This window comes from Oryzias melastigma, linkage group LG19 (genome assembly GCF_002922805.2).
Source record: "Oryzias melastigma strain HK-1 linkage group LG19, ASM292280v2, whole genome shotgun sequence".
NCBI lineage: Eukaryota > Metazoa > Chordata > Actinopteri > Beloniformes > Adrianichthyidae > Oryzias > Oryzias melastigma.
Window position 1 is genome coordinate 4,793,238 of NC_050530.1, and position 21,952 is coordinate 4,815,189.

At 48.9% G+C, this 21,952-nt stretch overlaps 3 protein-coding genes across 8 annotated transcripts in view; 1 reads left to right on the forward strand and 2 right to left on the reverse strand.

Moving 5' to 3' along the window:
* Positions 1-872: 872 nt before the first annotated feature.
* Positions 873-4,624, forward strand: atad1b (ATPase family AAA domain containing 1b). Of its 2 annotated transcripts, none has more exons than XM_024265043.2 (10): positions 873-1,002; positions 1,493-1,691; positions 1,769-1,867; positions 1,933-2,053; positions 2,122-2,322; positions 2,417-2,523; positions 2,594-2,683; positions 2,753-2,803; positions 3,325-3,455; positions 4,067-4,624. In XM_024265043.2, the coding sequence occupies exons 2-10, from the start codon at positions 1,518-1,520 to the stop codon at positions 4,179-4,181; spliced, it is 1,089 nt and encodes a 362-aa protein (XP_024120811.1). In that variant the 5' UTR covers positions 873-1,002; positions 1,493-1,517; the 3' UTR covers positions 4,182-4,624. The 2 variants fall into 2 exon arrangements, with proteins under 2 accessions (XP_024120811.1, XP_024120813.1); XM_024265045.2 differs by lacking the exon at positions 873-1,002 and adding an exon at positions 1,037-1,209.
* A 72-nt stretch (positions 4,625-4,696) lies between these two features.
* On the reverse strand, positions 4,697-9,293 carry minpp1b (multiple inositol-polyphosphate phosphatase 1b). Its single transcript, XM_024265036.2, has 7 exons — positions 8,686-9,293; positions 7,266-7,457; positions 6,992-7,192; positions 6,752-6,849; positions 6,079-6,209; positions 5,571-5,704; positions 4,697-5,380 (listed from the first exon to the last, which is right to left on the reverse strand). Exons 1-7 carry the CDS (start codon positions 9,071-9,073, stop codon positions 5,130-5,132), a joined length of 1,395 nt encoding a protein of 464 aa, XP_024120804.1. The 5' UTR covers positions 9,074-9,293; the 3' UTR covers positions 4,697-5,129.
* Positions 9,294-10,420: 1,127 nt separating this feature from the next.
* Positions 10,421-21,952, reverse strand: part of LOC112141856 (multiple inositol-polyphosphate phosphatase 1b) — a 25,652-nt gene continuing 14,120 nt past the window's right edge. For 4 of the 5 annotated variants that reach the window (XM_024265035.1, XM_036217279.1, XM_036217280.1 and 1 more), the window contains 14 exons: positions 18,589-18,677; positions 18,194-18,378; positions 17,962-18,126; positions 17,170-17,231; positions 17,022-17,102; positions 16,873-16,941; positions 16,677-16,797; positions 16,458-16,614; positions 16,251-16,392; positions 16,057-16,141; positions 15,893-15,978; positions 14,319-14,498; positions 13,971-14,136; positions 10,421-13,887 (listed from right to left, as the gene is read on the reverse strand). In XM_024265035.1, the coding sequence (XP_024120803.1) occupies positions 13,796-13,887; positions 13,971-14,136; positions 14,319-14,498; positions 15,893-15,978; positions 16,057-16,141; positions 16,251-16,392; positions 16,458-16,614; positions 16,677-16,797; positions 16,873-16,941; positions 17,022-17,102; positions 17,170-17,231; positions 17,962-18,126; positions 18,194-18,311 (1,524 nt within the window). In that variant the 5' untranslated portion in view covers positions 18,312-18,378; positions 18,589-18,677 and the 3' untranslated portion in view covers positions 10,421-13,795. Of the gene's footprint in view, positions 13,888-13,970; positions 14,137-14,318; positions 14,499-15,892; positions 15,979-16,056; positions 16,142-16,250; positions 16,393-16,457; positions 16,615-16,676; positions 16,798-16,872; positions 16,942-17,021; positions 17,103-17,169; positions 17,232-17,961; positions 18,127-18,193; positions 18,379-18,588; positions 18,678-19,684; positions 21,947-21,952 lie in introns of those variants that run through there. The other variant, XM_024265034.2, reaches the window with a different exon arrangement.

Genomic DNA, 21,952 nt, shown 5'->3' on the forward strand with positions numbered 1-21,952 from the left:
TCATTCATTGTCTTGATTCAGCTAGAAAAAAAACTATTGTTGACTTTCAACATGTAATTATAATAATTTAGGAAATATATAACAGGACTGGATAAAGTAGTGAATACATATTGGATACATTGATAAATAATAGTAAAGTCTTACTCAGGATCTGGATTATTAAACAGAACTGAATCAGAATGACACAAACTTTTTTTTTCTCGCTTTGATTGATTTAGTTAACAAAATTTTAAACATCAAAACATAAATTATTATTTTTGTGCTGTAATTTTAGGAACATTTTTACATAATTGTTCTAAACCATTTTGTTTACTTCATTTGTGAAGTTTTCAACTAAGGTTGTTTTACACAAAGAGAGCCAAAATCTAATCATTTGTTGTTGTCCAGATAAAATAATAATAATAATAATAAAAACAACTCCAACGTTATATTGAAATTTCCATTTCATGCAAACACTTGTTGGTGTGTGATTTGAGCAGATTAAGCAGAACCTGTAGCAGTGAATGATCAGAACCAGTTTACCCATCTTGGTTTAGTCTGAATTCAGCTGCAGACTGAGAGAAGTGCTTTGTTTAGAAAATTCAAAATAAGATCTATAAAATAAGATTGATCTACAACATTTTAAGCTTTACATGGAAATTAAATGATAAAAATGTAATTTTCTTTCAGTAAGCAGTCATTGAAAGAGGCTGAAACTGCAGAAATGTAAAGACTTAACTCTGCTTTTAAAAATAGAACAAAATATGAAAAAATAAGGCAATAATCTTTTTACATTTGCTTCTCCTTCTACATTAACAAATGATTATAGACATAAAAACGAAAAGAATGATTATATGGAGAATTTAGGGATTATAAAGAATTATAATCCTCATATTCATACCTTTATTTCACCAAAACATGTTTTTCTCCTCCCCGCCGTTGGGGGCGCTCAGCACTCTAACAGTTTTCTGAATAAGGAGAAGAAGACCGCCCGGTTACAACAGAATCTGAGCAGGCGTGCAGGTGAGCTCCGCGTTTCCGAACCGAACCGGTCCTCCCACTGTCCTTCACAGCAAGCTGGACCGGAACCGCTCGCTCGAACGTTTCAGCAGGAAATGTGTTAAACGTTCGTCTGGTTTTTGACGCTCCGGAATCTCCAGAACGCGAAGGTCAAGCTAAGCTAATGCTAAGGAAGCTAATACCGGTTGACTTCCGGTTTCATCAGCGAAGGTCTGGCGAGCCCTCAAAGGGTGAAAAGATGCTGTCAGCGGTGATAAATGACGTTATTATTCATTCATCACAGTTTCTGTCAAACTGTAAGAGACGTTTCAGACATGTGACGTCATCTCGTTGGATGTAAACATGGCGGGAAGCCTCCATGTTTGCAGAGTTTCCATGTTGACCAGCAGCTCTTATTTTGAAGAACTATAAACGTTAGATCATTGACATTTAGTGGGACAACTGGTGTGTTTTGGTTCAGACTGGAACGTCAGAACTGGTTCTGTCTCCTCAGCTGAAGGTTCTGGTCCGGTCTGAAGATGGTTCTGAGGGAGGTCCCCGCTGAGAACATCACCCGCCCGCTGGGCAGGAACGAGGTCATCGGCCTGCTCTTCCGCCTCACCATATTTGGAGCCGTCACCTACTTCACCATCAAGTGGATGGTGGACGCCATCGACCCCACCAGGAAGCAGAAGGTGGAGGCCAAGAAGCAGGTAGGGGGCGGAGGTGATGTTTTTCTTCTTCGGTTCGGTTCCAGAACCTCCAGAACTCTGGGATGTGTGTCCCACAGGCAGAGAAACTGATGGACCAGATCGGCGTGAAGAACGTCAAACTGTCGGAGTACGAGATGAGCATCGCCGCTCACCTGGTGGACCCGCTCAGCATGCAGGTGAGTCTTCGCCTCGCCACGCGCCGGCTCACCGGCGCCTGCTCTGACCTCTGACCCGCCTGCAGATCACCTGGCGGGACATCGCGGGTCTGGACGAAGTGATCACGGAGCTGAAGGAGACCGTGATCCTACCTGTTCAGAAGAGACACCTGTTCCAGGGGTCCCGGCTGCTGCAGCCTCCCAAAGGTCAGAGGTCACCACTCTGTGTTCAGTCCTGTGGCCAGACCGTAACCGCCTCGTCTTCGTGGTCGCAGGCGTGCTGCTCTACGGCCCGCCCGGGTGTGGCAAGACGCTGATCGCCAAGGCGACAGCCAAGGAGGCGGGGTTTCGCTTCATCAACCTGCAGCCGAGCACGCTGACGGACAAGTGGTACGGCGAGTCGCAGAAGCTGGCGGCCGCCGTCTTCTCGTTAGCCATCAAGCTGCAGCCGTCCATCATCTTCATCGATGAGATCGGTGAGGAAGACGAGCAGAACATCGTCTCTGACGGCGTCTTTACACGGCGTCCGTCTGCCAGCAGGTGTCACCGCTCACGTTTGTGTTTGAACAGACTCGTTCCTGCGGAGCCGCTCCAGCTCGGACCACGAGGCCACGGCCATGATGAAGGCCCAATTCATGAGTCTGTGGGACGGCCTGGACACGGACCACTACTGCCAGGTACGCACCTGCCAGGTGTTTGTGCGTCTGCGGCGGCGGCGGCTCTGTCAGCTCTGTCTGTGTGTGTCAGGTGATCATCATGGGGGCCACCAACCGGCCCCAGGACCTGGACTCGGCCATCCTGCGGAGGATGCCCACCAGGTTCCACATCAACCAGCCGGTACGTATCCCTCCACCGCGGCGCCGCTGCTGGACCGGAACCGGGTTCTGACCGCGTTTGTTTCTGCAGAGCATGAAGCAGCGGGAGAAGATTCTGGAGCTGATCCTGCAGGACGAGAGCGTGAGTTCACCTCCACGGTTGGAAAAAATTTGCTGTTAGAAGTTTTAGATTTCGAACGGCGTCCATGTGGCGAGCTCACAAAAGTGTCGTTCTCTTATTACATGCACACATTTTAGCGCATTGCTGTTAAATTTCAACGGATAAGCTCCTGTTAAGAGCTAAACACACTGATATCACACAGGATATGACTACAGTAGCAATGTGTGCCTGGTTCGCTTAAAACCTCCGTTACTAAGGAAACCCAAACATTTACTTTTGCCCATTCTTATGAAACTCATGTCAATCGGATCGGTGACCCCGGGCGAACAAAACGTAAAATGGTTGCTATGGAGATAAAACCAACAGAAAAGCTGCCATTTGGGGAAAAAACTGGTTTTCCATCAATTAGTCATAAACATGTTTTCTCATAGTTTCTGTTTTTTCCATCAGATTTGATCTTAATGTTGATTAAATGTGTCTGAGGTTCTGATGAGGAACCGGTTTGGTTTGAGCTGCTTTATGTCATAAACCCCCCCCCTCAGGTGGACCTGTCCGTCAACCTCGGTGACGTCGCCAAGGAGACGGATGGTTTCTCAGGAAGTGACCTCAGAGAAACGTGCCGCGACGCCGCACTACTGTGCGTCCGAGACTTCGTCCACAACGAGAGCGAAAGGTCAGGCCCGACGTGCACACCCACATGCACTCTCATGCACTATCTGGACTACTGTGGTGCACCAGGACTCTGGTTCTCCATTCATTTTGGGGTTTTATTAATCCACTAATTTTGTTGATCTAAACCAGGGGTCCCCAAACTACGGCCCGCGGGCCGGATCCGGCCCTCTTCTACATTTGGCCCAGCCAGCGCCCAAAATTCTTATAAATTAGACATTTTTCCAGCTAATTTGGCATTTAGCTAATATTTAGCTACATGCTAGCTGTTTTGGCTAATTTTAGCATTTTTTCGTTTTTGAGGCTAATGTAGAGTTAGCTAATATTTTAGCTTTATGCTAGCTGTTTTGGCTAATTTAGATTTTTATGAGTTTTTCCAGCTAATTTGGCACTTCGCTAATATTTTAGCTAGCTATTAGCTTCATTTGCTCCAGTGTGGCCCTCACAAGAAAACGTTTGGGGACCCCTGATCTAAAGACATCATTAATGACCTCAGATTTGATCACTGAAATTATTGAGACAAAACTTTTGCAGATTTTTAAAAGTTTCTGTAAACCTTTAAGGTGAGATTCCTGCAGTTTAGTGAACCAACCGGTACTCACTGTCGCCCCGCAGTGAGGACTACATCCGGCCCATCCAGCAGAGCGACCTGCAGAAGGCCATCGAGAAGATGAAGAGGTCCAAGTCCGCCGGGGTTCAGGGCGTGCTGCTGCACGCCGCTCTGGACTGAGGTCACATGACCGCCGTTACAAGTGTAAATAAATGGAGCATGTGCCACTGCTTCCTGTTTCTGCGAAGGGGAACAAACTGACGGTCCTGCTGCTGAGATCCCCGTTACCCATGATCCTCTGCTGCAGGGACACACCACCCTGAAGCTCAGCCTAACCCTCATCATTATGATGATGAATCGACCAGAATTTGACCTCAGCAATAACACTTTCCGAATCCAATGCAGGTCATTGAAAATATGAGTTTTCTCTCGACGAGACGATAAAGTTTAACCTTCAGAAACGATCCAAGATCTGAATCCAACCCAACCAGAAACCCTGGAAGGAGCCAGGAAAAAAAGCTCCACCTTTAAAGAGTTGGTCGTATTTAAGTTTGGTTTTCTGCCAGATGTAAAAAGTGTAAATCTTTTACTGTGTTTACACTGTAAATAAACATGTAAACAAGTTTGTTGTGTTTCTGTGAAGGAAATCCGTTAATGACTTAAACAAACTGCTTTAATGAAAAACTTTCACAAAATTAAAGAAAACAAGTAAAGCTTTTATTTTAAAATGTTTTGGCAAAAACAAAAGTTGGATTTTGGCACAAAGGAGCAGAAAGTGACCCTGATGAAGATTTGACCCTCAAATCTTAGCGGAAGAATTCTCAAAACGAACCGACAAAGAATAAATTACCCTAAAGCTCAAAGAATGAACCCAGAAATCAAACCTCCGGCGGGAAGGTTCGTCCCTCTGAAGACATCGCTGCGTTTCACTCCCTGCAATAAAGGCTTTTACTTTGAAAGTGTGCTTCCTGTTGCAGATTTCAGCCGGTAACCAGCATGACACCCTGAGAGTCGCCACTTAAGCCAGAGCTCCGCCCTCACACTGATGGGGGCGGGGCTAGATCAGAGCTGAACACCTGCTAAGATGCGTTCGGGTCCGGAGGAGCCGGACGTTCTGGTTCTGTAGCGTCAGAGCTCAGTGCTGGGCCCGCGGCCCCCGGCTCTGCCCTCGCACTCGGCGTGGAAGTCGCAGCCGTCCAGCAGGTGGCGGTAGGCGGCCCGGACGTCCCGGTACAGGGGCGCGTCCTCCGGCAGGCCGGGGAACCTCAGCGGCGTCTCGTTCAGCAGCATCTGCAGCCGCGGCCCGCGCTGGCAGTCGTACAGAACCAAGAGCAGGTTGGCGGCATACGGGACGATCCGGCTGGTCTGGAAGGTTCTGTCTGTGGAGACACAGCGGATTGAGCTTCTGGTCACATGATCATCCCACAGAACCCGCGGTCCAGAGTTCTGATCATCTGTGGAGAGGAGTTCTGGTTCTGATCCAGACAGTGCTGAGCTTCTCATACTCGGATCTAAGGTTCTGATCACTGACACTCCTGGACCCTTCACTCCGGGGGACGTTCTGCTTACCGTGCTGTGATTGGTAGTTACTGGCAGTGGGCGGAGTCTTGTCCTTAAACAGCCCCAGCAGAGAAAGAAGAGGAAGCAGCGTTTCAGCATGTCCCACCAGGATGGAGGCCGGTTCTGGAGCTGCCTCTGTGGACCTGACGGCACCAACAAGGATTCATTCTCAGACCCACATCGATGTGGACTAGAGAACAAAATGTCTTAGACCCACATGCTGAACCTCAGACCAACCTGGGGAACTTTAGACCCACCAGATCCACCTCAGACCCACCGGGTAGACTATAGTGCCACCTGGTGGACTATAGACGAACCAGATGGACTTCTGGCCCAGCCGGTGGACCTCAGATCCCCATGCTAGACCTCAGATCCCCATGCTAGACCGCAGATCCCCATGCTAGACCTCAGATCCCCATGCTAGACCTCAGACCCACATGCTAGACCTCAGACCCACATGCTAGACCTCAGACCCATCTGGTGAACTTGAGACCCACCAGGTGGACCTCAGACCCACCTGCGAGGACGCCCCGCCTTGTCCAGCATCCTGAAGACGTGGTGGAAGAGGGGACAGCTGGACAGGCTGTTGATGGCGTACCCGTAAGAGCGCTTCCAGTACTGCTTCAGGTCCGACTTGTACTCCAGAACCTGCAGGAGGACCAGAGCAGCTGACGTCTCTCCGTTCTGCTCCAGCAGGAGCCCCTCTGAGATCACAGCATCCCAACATTCAGGGATAATCTGCCTAGCAACTGATGATGTCAAGAAGAACCAACTTCCTATCCAAGACATTATATTTTAGTTTGTCGAATTTTTAAAAATAATCTTTGGTGAAAGGTCATGACCTCCTAATGCAGAGGTGTCAAACTCAATCACACAAGAGCCAAAATCCAAAACACACCTGAGGCTGCAGGCCGAACAGGATAAACATTTATAAAAACACTAAAAAAATGTAAACTTTAAAACCGAAACTTTTTAACATATTTATATATAATATTATTCCAGAATAAATCAACTTAAACCTTAAATAACTTTGAATATTTTACTCTCCATAAAAATATATTTTGTCAAAATTATACAAGTTAGAAATGAGAACAAGATAACATCGGGTCATTAATAACAATAAGATGATCTGGAGGGCCGGATCCGGCCCACGGGCCTTGACTTTGACTCGTGTCCTAAGGTGAACCCACCTTGGCGTCGTTCTCGTTGAACAGGAAGCACCACGGCGAGTGGACGGACTTGATGGACAGCTCGTACGAACACAAGAAGAAGGCCGCCTCCAGCAGATCTGCAGACGCCACAAACAACAGCAGCTCAGAACCAGAGCGCCCCCTACAGGCAAAACCACCACCCTGAGCCCATCAGGGTCCTGAATGGTCTGAAGCTCAACGTTTATGCTCAGAAATGCATGCTGGGAGTTGTAGTCTGACCTGGTGTGAGGCGATGGAACGGGAGGCCCAACGTCTCTGCGACCCTCCTCCTCACAGCGTCCATCTGCTCGCCGTGTTTGAACTTCTCCATCTCCAGCTGCGCCGTCCGGTTGTTCTCCACCCCCTCCACGTAACCACGGCAACGCTCAAAGAAGCGCATCAGCTCGTCGTCCACCCTGTGGCTGTAGTCCGGAGCCTCATCTACCCGCACAGCAGACGTCAGAAGGACACCCGACACCCGGCCTACGTCTCCCAGAATGCCGTGCGGCCTCACCGCTGTGACCCCAGTGCTGCTGCAGGCCCTCCTGGAACGCCTCCACGCTGCTCACACAGCGGTGCTTGGAGCTGCTGACGAAGCTCACCCTCCTCTTCCTCACGTTGTCCTCCGACAGCAGAGACGGAAACAAGGAGGCCAGACGCCGCGCCAGCTGCTGCAGCTCCGCCCTGCCCTTCGCCACCAGCTGACCTGAGGAGGAGGAGTCCAGCAGGGCGGCCACCATTAGACGACCAATCTATTAAAATAATCAACAACTCATTTAATTTGTCGATGAGTCGTTACTTCATATTGTATGCAGTCAGAGTGGAGTAAAGTTGAACAAAGATGTGAGTTCAGCATAAAAAAAAATCCACTTTTTTCATATTTAAGTCAGTGAGACCAAAACTTTAGTGAAAAATAGTTCCTCGTTTCAGACGTCGACCTCATTAGAGAGATCAGGAATATACTTCCCATCAAAATCAATTTGACAGGTGACCTTTGACCCTTTATACCAGCGGTGTAAAACTCAATCACACGAAGGGCCAAAATTCAAATCCCACCTGAGATCGAACAGGACAAACATTTATTGAAGACATTAAAATTACATTTTTAAAACTTTTAAATCATAACTTTTTATCATAATTATGAACTAGAGTGAATCCTGTAAACTCAATGTGGCCGCTGAAGATGCGGAAATTGATGGCTAAAAAGATTAGCTGAATGCTAAATTAGCCTAAAAAAATTAGGTTAGCCAAATCAGCTAGCATGTAGCTGAAATATATCATTTGATTTAATATTGTATTTAATACCAGAAACAAATGAAGGACATTCAAAGTTTAATAAACTATCATCTTAATTGTCTTTATTTTTGGTCAGTTTAACGCTAATGATGGTTAAGATGTGTTCTGCATCCAGTTTGATAATTGACCCATGACCCTAGTCGACTAATCTGAAAAATCATCGGTGATAAGTTGAAATAATCGTTTGTGGCAGACCAAGAGTCCATCATCACATTCACAGCATCACATGAGGCAAACCGGATCACACGAAGCAAACCGGATCACCTTAGGCGGAACCGATCACCTGAGGCAGATCGGATCACATGAGGTAGACCGGGTCACCTGAGGCAGACCGGATCACCTGAGGCAGAACCAATCACCTGAGGCAGATCGGATCACATGAGGTAGACCGGGTCACCTGAGGCAGACCGGATCACCTGAGGCAGAACCGATCACCTGAGGCAGATCGGATCACATGAGGTAGACCGGGTCACCTGAAGCAGACCAGATCACCTGAGTCAAAGTGTTTTGAAGAAAAATACATTATATATAAATGTTCAGTTATTATTTTAAATGTTTTTCTGTAACTGTGTTAGAATCATCCCGGCTTCCATAGAAACCTCTGATCTGAGGGACTAGATTCCCCCGCGGAGGCTCACCGTCCATGTCCTCGGTGTACCACGACTCCCAGCGGCTCTGGAGCTCCAGCAGCCATCCGCCCGGAGCACGGGCCGCCTCGGTCCGGACCAGTTCGCTCAGCCTGTTGATCCTGCGGATGTTCTTTACGGTCGGGTACCGACTGCCGTGCCGAACCACGGCGGTCAGGTGGACCGGAGAGCAGCGCTCGGTGGGCGGGGGCTTCAGGGCGGACGCGTTCACCGCCAGCACGTCGCGCAGCAGGAGCGGGTTCACCTCCTCGTAGCGGGTCTTGGTTCCGAAGTAGGCGGCGATGTTCGGAACCGCCGCGGAGCAGCAGCAGAGCCGGGCCAGGAGCAGGCTCAGGCCCGCCAGCAGGCGCCGGTGCGCCGGCGAGGAAACGCGGAGCATGCCGGCTACAGGAGCGAGGAGCCGGGATTTACCGCCTTTCAGCGCCGGGGTTCCGGGTTCACGTGACTTCCGCGCTTCCCGCCCCTCAACAGCCGAACAGAACCGGTCCAGAAGACTTTAAACCGGCATTATTTACGAAACCGCGTCAATATTATATCTACAATTATCGCTAAAGACGATCCAGCAAGTTCCGGCTTGGGTTGTTTGAATATATCCCTCCGCGCTTTCACCTTTTACCTTCATAATAAAAGCCTTACCTGTTAATGTCCTTCAAAATAAAAGCTTTATTCCATGTAAAGGTTTGGGACAAACTTTAGAGAATAAAATTATGAAACATCAGAAGTAAAAATCCAGTAAACTAGGATGGAATGATGGAGATGAAACCTGATCCTGTAGAGCACAAAACATGACTGGAAGGAGGACGGGTACTTTTAAATAATCCAAAGTACTCCCTAATACCAACATATTCCCCTTGCATGTTGGTTTCTGATTATTAAACATCTTGTGGCTAATGTAAGTAAATACAAAGTTTAAAAGTTCATGTCACACATTAGTAAAAAGTAGTTTGTTTAGATGTACTAGAACTGTACTTAAGAGAGGCTGTATACTTGAAGTTTACTCCTCATGTACTATCTATAGAATGTGAAATTGAAAGGGACCAATTTAGTCTGAATAAGTATTCAGTCAGTATTGGGGCTGGGTTGATAAAATCGATTAATTGATCCATAAAAGTAATGATCGATCTATCACATAATGCTAAAGTCTGATAGCTTGATGCTAACGTATAATGGGATTTCCTATAGGGCGACTAATGCTAATGCTCGGTCGACCTAAACATACATTGCTGACTAAATGGACATATTTCTAAACTCAGGCATGAATTTTACAAACTTTTTTAAGGTCATGTTTTTAAGTAACTATTTGTGGTCTAAAACAGTTTCATTCTGTTATGGCCCACCTGTGTTTGCCTGCATTGGCTTAAGCGGGAACTCGGTGGTTTGGCTTGCTATGCTAGCAAGCCGCCCGGTGGACAGCAGACCTCACTAGGTCGCTACACTGGAGCCCGCTAGCTCGCTACAGCAGAGCTTGCTAGCTTGATGCAGCAGAGATTGCTAACTCGATAAAGCGAAGCTCGCTAGCTTGGTATGCCATCCACCAGGAGGCTGGCTAGCAATCGATTTTGGAAATTATTATTTATACCCAGCCCAAGTTAGTATATTTCCTCCTCGTCTTACTATATATACTATTAAGTATACTTAAGTTTGTGTAAAACTCTTTACTGGGGGATCTGTAGATGCTGATGAACAAATCTCTGTGAAGATGGTTTACAGAGAACAGATGTCTCACTCTGTTGTTTTTCTCTTCACTTTATTCATGCAACTCTCACCACAGTTTAGATACATTCACCACAGGAACAACGGTTACCGCGGAAACCCATCCCATGCACTTCTAAAAGATGAGTGCATGGTTGCTGTGCACGCAGATTTTTTTTTCTTTCGTTCAGGTTTCAATGCATCTGAGAAGACGGAAACGGATCAGAACACAGCCGCCATGTTGGTGCCTAAACCCGCATGCTAACTTCGGCTTGGCTAGGCCAAGTTCAGCTAAAATGGTGAAGGTTGTAATCCCTTCTAGACAAGCTAAGTCCGTTAAAGGAAGCTGATTTCAATTCTAAAGCTCAGATAACCCGAGCTAAATCCAACTATGCTAACGGTAAAACAACGCTGAGCTGAGCTAACGTTACGGCGAGGAGCTGTCAGAGTGGATTCAGTCTAAATGAAGAGAAAGAAGACGTGAGCTTTCACTGACCTTTTCCTCCTCCGTCCTCCTCCTGAGGAGCTAGACACTAAAATGGCCGCTGTGAGCTGCACAAACACTTCAACCACAGTCTAAATGGCACCAACGATGACTGTATCAAAGATGGATGTTGTCATGACGACCCAGATTCAGTAATAAAACTTGCTGCCTTTCAGGAGGAATCAACTGTTTTGATGAGAGTTTTACACCTGAATGCAGAAGCTGGATTCTTGTCAGTGGTTCAGATCCAGAACCCGACTCCTGTGGGGCCAAAGGGTCGCTTCATGCTAGTGGGGTGGGGGTGGGGGTGGGGGGGTCATTGAACCATAGAGAATGTTGGTTTAACTGATGCTCAGCTGAACAATAATACATTTAAAACCATATTTTTATCAAAAAGTTTCTGCAAATCTGAAATATTTTCTTTTTTGGTGCAGATTGGTTCTGAATAATTTCTGCAAACGTGGGTGTAATTATTATAAATACAAACATAAATGTAAAGTTTATTGGGTCTAAACATTCTCAATTTAAATTAAGTTAAAATTTCAATTTAATTTGCCAGTAAACTAAATTTATCTTATGTTAATAATTAGCATATATCCATAACTGTTGTGTCGCATTAGTGTCGGGTTTCCTTTTGGCCACGCCCCCTCCTCGCTCAGCTTTCATTGGTCAAATGTTCACCCCTCTAGTGGTCGTCTGTGGAATGACGCCTCTGGCTGCTTCTTCTTCCCCTCGTGTGTTGGTGCGTTAGCCACACCCATCTTTGATACACACTCGCTAACGCTAACAATGACGCTAACACTGTTTCTTATTACAAGCAGGATACAAAAAGTGTAAAAAATACAAAATGACCATGAATACTTTACAAATCATTTTCAAAACTAAGAGCCCCCCTGGCGCTGGGATGGTGCTGTGACATCACAGGCCGACTTCCTGGAGTTGATGGTTACTGCCTGCAGTCATAGGAGGTTGAGGACAGCAAACAGCGCCCCCTGCTGTGTTGGAGTCCGTTAGTGCACGTTAAACGCTGCATGTAACCCACATTCTGTTTTAGCTCCTGACACACTTCTGGGGGCGGAGTCACATTGTTGCATAAAAGGTGTGGCTTTGATAGGTCCCTCTATATGTTAGCACCACGCACGTCGTACGGTCTAAGGACGATCAAAAACGAGAGCGGTTATGATGGAACTCTGGAACTATGCACACGCAAACATCCAAAAAGACCAGCAGCAGTCCAGGAAGTTCCCGGTAAACCAGTAGGGGGCGTACTGGTGCTACATGACGGCCTACAGCTACTGTTAGAGAATCAAAGGAAACCATTATTACGGCCCATGAACGCCTGTAGAGTTAAGCAGGTGAAGGATGAGGCTTCAGGGTCAGGAGTGGACCACGATGCATTCTGGGTAACAACAATAATTCAGAACATTCAGTATCAAGTTTTTAAAAATGTCTTCTACCATGAGTACTACAGGTTTGCTTCAGCAGCAGCAGTTTTTGGAGGATCAACGTTCTAAAGCTGAAAACTACAAGATGGAGGCAAATGTTTGATATGGAAACAGCTGGAGGGAGTTGGAGCCAGACTCCGATGCTACGTTCACACTGGGCATGTGTGGCGCCTTCAAGAATGCACTGAACGTGGGTTCTTGAACACACTTAGAATTTAGAGTTCACACTGGACTGTCAGAACCAGAAACAACCGTTGGAAGAGTCTTAGTGTGAAACTTCTCCTTTATTCAAACAGGTAGCACTTCCGTGAATTAAAAGACACCATTCAATCGTTAAGACCAAATCAGAGTCCTGGATTGGTCAAACTTCAACTGGTTTAACTTTAAAACGTGCTTTCAGTAGCTGCACATTTTAAATGTAGAGTCCAAAAACGGTCGTAAAAAGAGTTTAGACTTTAAACTTTCTCAGCTTTTTTCAGTTTGGCCACTAGATGGCAATCAAACTAGAGCATTACACCTTATTCCAGAAGAAGAAGAAGAATGAGCAACAAAATGTGTTCTAGATCTCTAACTGTTACTTTCATATAAATGTGTTCAATTAGTCAGGAATGTATGTTTAGGTCAACCGAGCGTTAGCGTTAGCTGCCCAATGGGAATCTCCATTAAACGTTAGCATGAAGCTGGCAGACATTAGCTTTATGTGCTGAATCGATTTATACTTTTATGAATTGATAACTGATCTATTTAGTTTAAAGTGATTCAAATGGATTCATTGATTCTATTAGCTCAGCTCTAAGAAATACATCAGATTATATACACATATTTTAAACCAAAATCCCCCAAATTTGCCAATTTTCGCACAGTTCATTCCCAGTTAGCAAGTCGTAGACGCTGCGTCCCGTCTATTAGCGCCTCTTCAGGGTGAATATGAAAACCTAATTTAGCCAAAAATACACACACAGTTTTTAGGAAATGCTAAAATCATATTGTTTTTATGAAAGGAGCCTGAAGGCCGTAGGATAATTTTTAGGCCACACTTTGGACACGCCTGGTTTAGAAAGCATACATTTACTAAAGTTTTTACTTTTCATTGGAAGTGGTAGCTTCTGACAGAAAGTGTTTCTGAACGTGAGTTTCTGAGCCGGTGTGAACGTAGCATGAACATAGAACCAAAGGACCTAGAACGTTTAAATCTTCACCTACAGGCTTCAGTTTGATGTTACGACAGTTTGTATGTTCGGTTCTCCTCCAAGTAAAGCTGTTTCTTTACTCTTGGGTCTAGAACCCGGGTTTGGGGGGGAGCCTTCATTTCAGGGTCCAGATGAGCGACAGGAAGAACCAGCTGATCCGGAGATGTCAGCTGGAGGACAGGAACGACTACAGACCTCGGGGAGAACTGAAGGATGATGGGAGAGTAACAGGACATGAATGAAGTTGAGTTTCCTCTAGTAGAACTGGTCGATCGAGAAGGTGAGATGGTTTAGGATAGTGATGTAATGTTGGATCGTCCTCCTGGGGGCGCCACAATCCTCTGAGCGGAGCGGCGTGGTATGTGGTCATCAATCTGAGATCCTGGACAGAATAAAACGCCCTTTACCTCCCAAGCCAATCCGAACGACGGAGGAGCTGTTGGTCCAAACCTGCAGACGGCGTACCTGCCAGGGTGAACCCCGACTGGTGGAGGTTTCGGAGCCCCGCCTGCGTTTTGGGACAGGGAGGCCCCCTGGTGGTCGGAGTTGGGGGTACAGATTTCGTCATGCTGCTGACGTCATGGACCGGACCGTCGTAGCTTCCTCGAGGAACGCCACGGGCCTCCGCCATCTGATGAGGAGAGAATGATCACAGGAAACAGGAGGAGCTGAGAGGTCTGGGGCTTTGGACCGGATGGACCGGAGCTTTCAACCGGATGGACCAGATGGACCGGAGCTTTGGACCGGATGCACCGGAGGTTTTTACCGGATGTCTGTCAGCGGTTCCAGCAGAACTGGTTTCCGTCAGCTCACCTTACTGCGCGCCTTGATCCTCTTGTAGACGACGTCAGGGAACGCCTTCCTTGGAACGAAGCGTCCAGAGCCTTCGGTCACGTTCAGCTGACCGTTTTCCAGAACCACTCGACCGGCGCTGATCACCACCGCCGGAACGCCTCTGAACTCCATTCCCTCCAGGATGTTGACCTCCAGATTCTGTGGACAGTGATGGAGATCAGACCAGCTGAAGTGACCTCAGATCCGCTCGTTTAGTTGTTAGCGTCTGTTGTTAGTGTCTGGCTGTTAGCGTACGGTTGTTTGCGTTTAGTTGTTTGCGTCTTGTTATTAGCGTGCGGTTGATAGCGTTTATTTGGTCGCGTCTTGTCGTTGGCGTCTGTTGCTAGAGTCTGGTTGTTAGTGTCCAGTACTTAGCGTTTGATTGTTAGCGTCTAGTTGTTAGAGTTTAGTTGTTCGGGTCTTGTCGTTAGCGTGTGTCGTTAGCGTCTGGTTATTTGAGTCTAGTTTGTGGCTTCTGGCTGTTAGCGCCCAGTTGTTAGCATCCGATTGTTAGCGTCCGGTTGTTAGCATCCAATTGTTAGCGTCCGGTTGTTAGCATCCAATTGTTAGCGTCCGGTTGTTAGCATCCAATTGTTAGCGTCCGGTTGTTAGCATTCACTGAGGTGCTATGCTTAAACCAACTGTAAACTAATAGAACATATCTTTTTACAAGATTTATGTTACAGTTTAAAATATGTTGTTTACAACTTACCATTTTTACTTATTATTTTAGTGATTCAAAACCCTAAATTTCAAAGCACTAAATTTCAAAGCACTAAATTTCAAAGCACTAGCCTTTTTCTCCTTTTTTTTCCCAAAGAAAGCGTTTACTCCCATGTTATTTTCTAAATACGTAGCGCCAGTGCTGAGTGTTTTTCTTGGCTGCTCGGACACAGAGGAGGGGTTAAGGGTTGGATTAGGGGGAGTTTGGGGTTAAACCGCCAAATAGTTCCTGAGCGCGGTTGTGTCTGCAGCTCACCACTCCCCCACGGGAAGGATCCAATGAATAGAACACATTTCACACATCTAGGTGTGTGACAGCTGATTGAACTTTAAGTTTAATTTTGAATGTGTGCAGCCAACAACAAAATCCAGCCTTGGATGCATTAAAATACATTCGAGGATTTTGAATCTTGGAGCCAAGTTTATACTTTCATTTATATTGGCCAGAAAAAATGATATTATCCCCAGAGGGGGCCGACTTTTTTAGAAGACTGCAAGAACTTGATAAAAAAAGAAGAAAATACATCTAATTTATGGTCCAAACCATCTGCACGAAGACTCACTGAAGAACCACTTCCAGCATTTGACCCTCATGAAGGAGGATGGAGGTTGTAGAGGATGACTCTGGTACCGGTGACAGACTTGAACCGGATCCTGGTGATTGTTCTCTCCTAAATGTGTTTTTTACAGCTCTAGGAAATACATTTGTTTTGTCTATAAATTTCTATTGTCAAACTTTAAATAAACAAAATGCTTTCAAGTGTCCCTGGCTGAATAAAAAGTCTCCTTCATGACAGAAGACTCTCTGAGTTCTGCAGCCGTCGTCTTACCAGGTTGTGAGTCTTTGCAGAGACGGTTCGAGTCTCCTTCGGGTTCCAGACGACGATGTCGGCGTCGGACCCGACGGCGATGCGTCCTGAAGGTGCAGGAGACACGTCAGAGGACGGCGTTTTAAACCGTCACAGTGAAACAGAGGAGGGTTCTGGTCCGGTACCTTTCCGAGGGTACATGTTGAAGAGCTTGGCGGCGTTGGTGCTCGTTACGGCCACAAACTCGTTCTCGTCCATTTTCCCAGAAAACTGTAAAGAAAAGGAAGAAATTCAGACTTTTTATTCTGATACTTTTCCCCAAAAAATCTTTGAAACCAGAATGAATGTCGGCTCAACACGAGTCACCGGGAAGACCTACCACCGCTCTGTCCCAGACCACCGCCATCCTCTCCTCGATGCCGTTGGTTCCTTCGGGGATCAGGGTGAAGTCGTCCTTGCCGACGGCCTTCTGCGCCGTGGAGAAGCTGGCCTGCGCGCTGGAGGTCACCTGGAGGTCACCGCTGCAGGCGGACAGCGGTCAGACTCGGCGCGGCGGGAAGCAGCAGGCGGAGGCGCCAACACTCACCAGGCCAGCAGGGAGGTCAGATACTGCGGGGTGGAAGGGTCCGGGTTGAGGGGCGGGCTCGTGACGAAGGCGGCCGCCGTAGCCCAGTCCTTGGACCAATAGTGTGAGCCGTCCGTTGCCAGGCTGGCTGTGATTGGCTCCCCGTACACGACCATCCCTGTGGACAGACGGGAGCGTCTTCAGGAACCGTCAGGTAGAAGACGAGGGGCGGGGCCTCACCTTTTTTCCTGGCCTTGGCGATCACGTCGGCAGCAGACCGGCTCATCACCTTGGTGATGTAGAGCGGGCAGTTGGCCTGTTTGGCGACGGTGATGGCGCGGTACACGGCCTCCGTCTCCACCTGAGGGAGCACATCAGACTCGGGTCAGACTCTGGGCGGTTCTGGAGAACAACAAGCCGGTTCCGTCAGGAGTACCTCTTCAGGATGAGACAAGACGTGTCCCTCTGGACCGGTGATGCCAAGACCCAGAACCTTCCTCTGCTCCTGGAACCAAAACCAGATCATGGTGACGACCCGGCAGCACCACAAAAACCGCCTCCGTCTGATTGGTCGGTCTGCGTTACCTCATCAATGATGTCACCATTTTCCGCATGGACCTGTGCGATGGCCCCGAGATCCCGAAGGACCCCGAACGCCTCGTAGAGCTGGAGAACAGGAAGACGGGATGAAACCACAGCTACAGCGACAACAAACAGTGAGAACCCCACAGACCTGAGAGTCGGAGCTCTGGTATTTGTCTTTGTAGGCCATGAAGAAGAGGAAGGAGTTCACACCTGGAACAGAGAGCTGCAGTCAGGGCGCTCACCTGCAGCGACCCGCGGGTTTGAATCCTGCATTTCTGGAGCTGAAGCCGCTACACGTGTGACCTCTGATGACCTCTGTTGACCTCTGATGACCTCTGTTGACCTCTGATGACCTCTGATGACCTCTGATGACCTCTGATGACTGCACACCCGTACATAAACATTTTCTCTCTACGGTTTACTGAACATTCTGTCTTCGATACTTCCTGGAGGTCACCTGTATGACCCGTACCAGCTTTTTTTACCTGCAGACGGCCGTCTCCACCTTTACGGACGGCTGGAACTGATGCTTGATTTTATTTGGGAGCCATTTTGATCCAAAAACTTCATTCAGAAGATCTTTTTTTGTTTCTGTCTTTTTCCTAAGATCAGTAACCCCGGAGTGAGACTGGTTCTGACCTTTAGGCTGTTCTGCCGACATTTCTGATGATCCTGCAGTGGATCCAGTTATCTGCAGCCAGAGTTCTCATAAGGGTGGGATTATTTAAGTTTACTCCACCCCCTTTCAAAGCAATATATTTGAAATAAACCAGATCAATCAGTTTATTAGAACCGATTATTCTGGAATCCGTTCAGGATTCTTCCTGTTTTCCAGGACGGAGGCTCCATCTCTGACTTCTGCTACATGCAGGTTCTGGTGGTTCTGGACCGTCCCTGCAGGAGTGTGGGCTGGACCCGTGTTTGTGTGGTGAGGAGGAACCTTTGTCCTTGACGAGCGTCTCCATCTCCTCGTAGAGCCCCTCGTGCCAGCGGGCGATGTCCAGGTGTAAGGAGAAGTCGCAGCACGCCCTCTGCTCCGCCGCCTCCTTCATCTGGTCGAACACGGCCAACACGCTGGTTCCCGGTTCCACCAGCACGTGGTCCACTGCAGACACGAGCAGCAGTGAGCGGTTCCGGCCCGCAGAGCGGCGGCAGAGCGGCCCGGCACTCACTGATGGTGGTGGTTCCTCCGGCGAGGGCGGCCCGGGTTCCCTGGTAGAAGTCATCCACCGGGTTCATGCCCTTCTGCGGCGTGTGCAGGTTGGTGTTGGCGTCGACGCCGCCGGGCATGACCAGCTGACCGTACGCGTCTACCGTCTTCACGTCAGGAGGGACGATCAGGTTCTCCCCAATCTGCCTGTGAGGCGGGAAGAGAGGAGGGAGGAGGAGCAGGAGGAGGAGCAGGAGGAGGAGCAGGAGGAGGAGCAGGAGGAGTGGGAGGAGGATGGAAGGAGGAGCAGAAGGAGGAGCAGGAAGGAGGAGCAGGAGGAGGAGCAGGAGGAGGAGCAGGAGGAGACGCTCTCAGAGACGAACAGACGTCAGAACGGCGGCAGGAGGCCACGCCTACCTGATGGTCCCGTCCTCCACGTAGACGTCGGCGTAGAACGACTGGTCGTCATTGACGATCTTTCCTCCTTTGATGATCAGACGGTCGCCCTGGAAACAGGCAAAGCATTCTGGGTAAATCAGGAGGAGCAAAACAAGACCAGAACCAGCTCAAAGGCTGAGAAAGTGGACCAGATTCAGAGGAACCAGCAGGTTCTCCGCGGAGGTTCTGATCCTTCACTTTAAGCCGATGTTCTGCTGGTTCGGCTAAATGCAGTAGAGGTCCAGTTCAGTGGACCAGAACCACAACCAGACTCCAGAACCCCGTTCAGGACCTGCTGAGCAGCAGCTGATTTAATACGTTAGTCGTTTTACTCTGTTTTTTTCTCCTGGCTCGTGTGTTTGAACGCTCGGTACCACAATCAGAACCAGGCCTGGTTCTGGTGCTGCTACAGAAGCAGAGGATGCTGCACTTCCTCCAAAACAAACACGTCTTCCAGCATCTGGATGGTTGAGACCCGGCCCAGTTTCTGATGTCTGACGGCAGATCAGGAAGAACCACAAGAGGTCCAGAACATCTGAAGGCCAAACCCAGAATCTGGTGATCCAGAAGATTCTGGGTCAGAGGTCAGAATGTGGAAAACATCATCTCTGTGATGATCAATGTATTCAGTTTAATATTAATAATACTGATTAATATTAATACTGATTTGGGGTCAGTTCTGGACCAGTTCTGAAGCAGTTCTGAAGCTATGTGCATTAGAAGTGTTTAAATAAAGTTTTATTCTGTTTTTATTAAATCAGTTCAACTTTCATCTTTGGGTTTGGACTAAAACCTGATTCGAACAAACACCGGGGTTCGGTTCGGGTCCTGTGGAGTTCTACCGGCTCCACCTGATCCCCGGCTGACCCAGATTCCGCTGCAGCTGACCGCGTGTCCCTGAACGCAGCACGAGGTGGACCGGGTCGTCCCTGCAGAACCTCCTTTCACCCTCAAACCCGAGCAGCCGCCGCCCTGCACGGATCGGTTCGGCCCGCTTCCGGCGCGCGGGCGGCGCTGCAGCATCCCGGCACGCGGCCGCCCCTCCCGGTTCGGGTCCGGTTCGGCCTGGACTTACCGCGGGGCGGGAGCTGCTCTTCTTGGGCGGGAAGGACATCCTGATCGATCTGCTATCAATGGATCCGGGCGGTCACGCGCGCGATCAGCTATTGTTCCTGTCACCTTTCGCGTCACGCAGCTGACAACGCGCACGCACTCCACTTCCGGGGTGGAGCTTCAGAATAAAGCTGAAGATGCTGATGAGAGCAGCGTGAGGAGGAGGAGGAGGAGAGGATGCTGACGGTCTCAGACCTCCTCCTCCTGCTGCAGCTTCACCTCCTCCACCTCCTCCTCCTGTACTTCCTCCTCCTCCTTCACCTCCTCCTCCTGCAGCTTCACCTCCTGTCCAACAGCATCTTCTCCACTGAAGAGAATCGGAGCTCCCTCTCTGCTGGTGACGTTCCCACACTGGGAATCCCAAACAGGAAAATGACCTTTGACCCCCTTTGAGAAAGGGAAAAGTGCAGCGGTGGAGGTGTAAACATCTCAGGAACTGAAGCGATCCAGATCAGACCCCTCCCACCCTCAACCAGATCCGGCTGCACAACTCCAGACCTTCAGAGAGCTGAAGCGACAAAAATGTTTGGAGACCAAAACCGCAGACTGAGATGTGGAGAATCTGATGGTTGAGCAGAAGCTGTTCAACAGGTCATTTGAGGTAAATGGGTGGAGCTTTCCTCTCTGCAGAAGCTCCTCCTCCTCCTCCTTCATCTTCTTCTCATCCTCAGCTCTAGACCGTCTCACATCCACCAGCTTCTCCTGACTGAGGGTCCTGCTGGTTCCCCCTCATGGTTTGGTTCTGCGGGAGGTTTCATCCCGTTCTTTCATTCTGAGGAGGAGTCTTGAAGACCTAAACCGGTCCTGAAGGTTCTAATTGGTCCTGAATTACCTCACCAGTTCCGAAGGTCTCCAATGGTCCTGAAGGTCTTTAGTGGTCCTGAAGGTCGGCACCAGTTCTGAAGGTCCTCACCAATCTTGAAGGTCTTCTCCAGTCCTAAAGGTCTACATCAGTACTGAAAGTCCTCATTGGTCCTGAAGGTCTTCACCAGTCCTGAAGGTCCTCATTGGTCCTGAAGGTCTACACCAGTCCTGAAGGTCCTCATTGGTCCTGAAGGTCTACACCAGTCCTGAAGGTCCTCATTGGTCCTGAAGGTCTACACCGGTCCTGAAGGTCTACACCGGTCCTGAAGGTCCTCATTGGTCCTGAAGGTCTCTAGTGGTCCTGAAGGTCAGCACCAGTTCTGAAGCTCTCCATTGGTTCTGAAGATCCACACGGGTCTTGAAGGTCTTCTTCAAACATTCAGCATCACATGATACCTGATTCTTGAAAACATATTTTACTGAATGAGACAGACCCGTCCATCATGGTTCTGATCCAAGTTTCAGTTCTTCTAAACGTCCATCCGGTCATTCTGGAGCTGGACTGTAGAAAACCTGCAGATCTCCTCTGACCTCCTCTGACCTCCTGATCTTCCTCCTTCGATTGATGGTTCTTCCTGCAGGTTCTTCCAGGTTTGGACAGAATCCGATTGAAGATCGATAAAGAGGGGAGGAGTCCAGGATGGAAACAGGAAGAAGGAAGGATGAACAGATGGGGAGGAGAATACATGACATGAGGGAGAAGACAGAGGAGACAAAGACGAGGAGGATCCAGCTCGGCGGTGGAGGTGAGGAGGAGGTTCTGATGGAGGTGGGAGGAGACACCAGAGAAACCAGAGTCAGGAAAACCTCTTACTCCGGCTTCTCTCCTGCCGTAGTTTTCTCGGGCGTGTCCAGACGGGAACACCACCGTGCGTCCTGCTCCTCCTCTCCCTGCGTCTCCTCCATCCGGGCCCTCCGTCCGGCTCCGGGTGGCTCGGCGCCGCTGCGTTTGAGGACTGAAGGACTCAAAGTTCAGCGTTTTGTTCTCGAACGCTCCCTCCACGTTGCAGAACATCCCTCCATACTTGATCCGAGGACGGGGGGAGTCGGAACCGAGCCGGGACAGAAGGGAGGAGCAGTCGTCCTCCTGGCAGAACCTTCGCTCCGACATCCTGGAATGAGGAGACCAGACCGGAGACCAGGAGGAAGACGAGGAGCGGGCCCCCTCATTGGCTGAAGACCCCAGCCAGTAAATGAAGGAGAAGGGAAACGAGGCCACGCCGGGGAGGGAAGGAGGCCACAACCGGAGGAGGAGAGTCAATGAAGCAGGAGAGGAGGACGAGGGCAGGAGCTGTCACATCCGATCCCGCCGGAGGCCTCAGAGTCAGAGCTCGTTAGGGCGGGATGCTCCGACTGTCCCGACTCC

Bases quoted from the DNA above. Each gene is read 5' to 3' on its own strand.
- atad1b (XM_024265043.2), top strand. From the start codon at position 1,518: ATGGTTCTGAGGGAGGTCCCCGCTGAGAACATCACCCGCCCGCTGGGC. The intron at 1,868-1,932 runs GTGAGTCTTCGC...ACCCGCCTGCAG, and splicing joins TGGACCCGCTCAGCATGCAG to ATCACCTGGCGGGACATCGC. The intron at 2,804-3,324 runs GTGAGTTCACCT...CCCCCCCCTCAG, and splicing joins TGATCCTGCAGGACGAGAGC to GTGGACCTGTCCGTCAACCT.
- minpp1b (XM_024265036.2), bottom strand. From the start codon at position 9,073: ATGCTCCGCGTTTCCTCGCCGGCGCACCGGCGCCTGCTGGCGGGCCTG. The intron at 6,210-6,751 runs GTGGGTTCACCT...GTCCTCCTGCAG, and splicing joins TCAACGAGAACGACGCCAAG to GTTCTGGAGTACAAGTCGGA. The intron at 5,381-5,570 runs GTAAGCAGAACG...GTGTCTCCACAG, and splicing joins TAACTACCAATCACAGCACG to ACAGAACCTTCCAGACCAGC.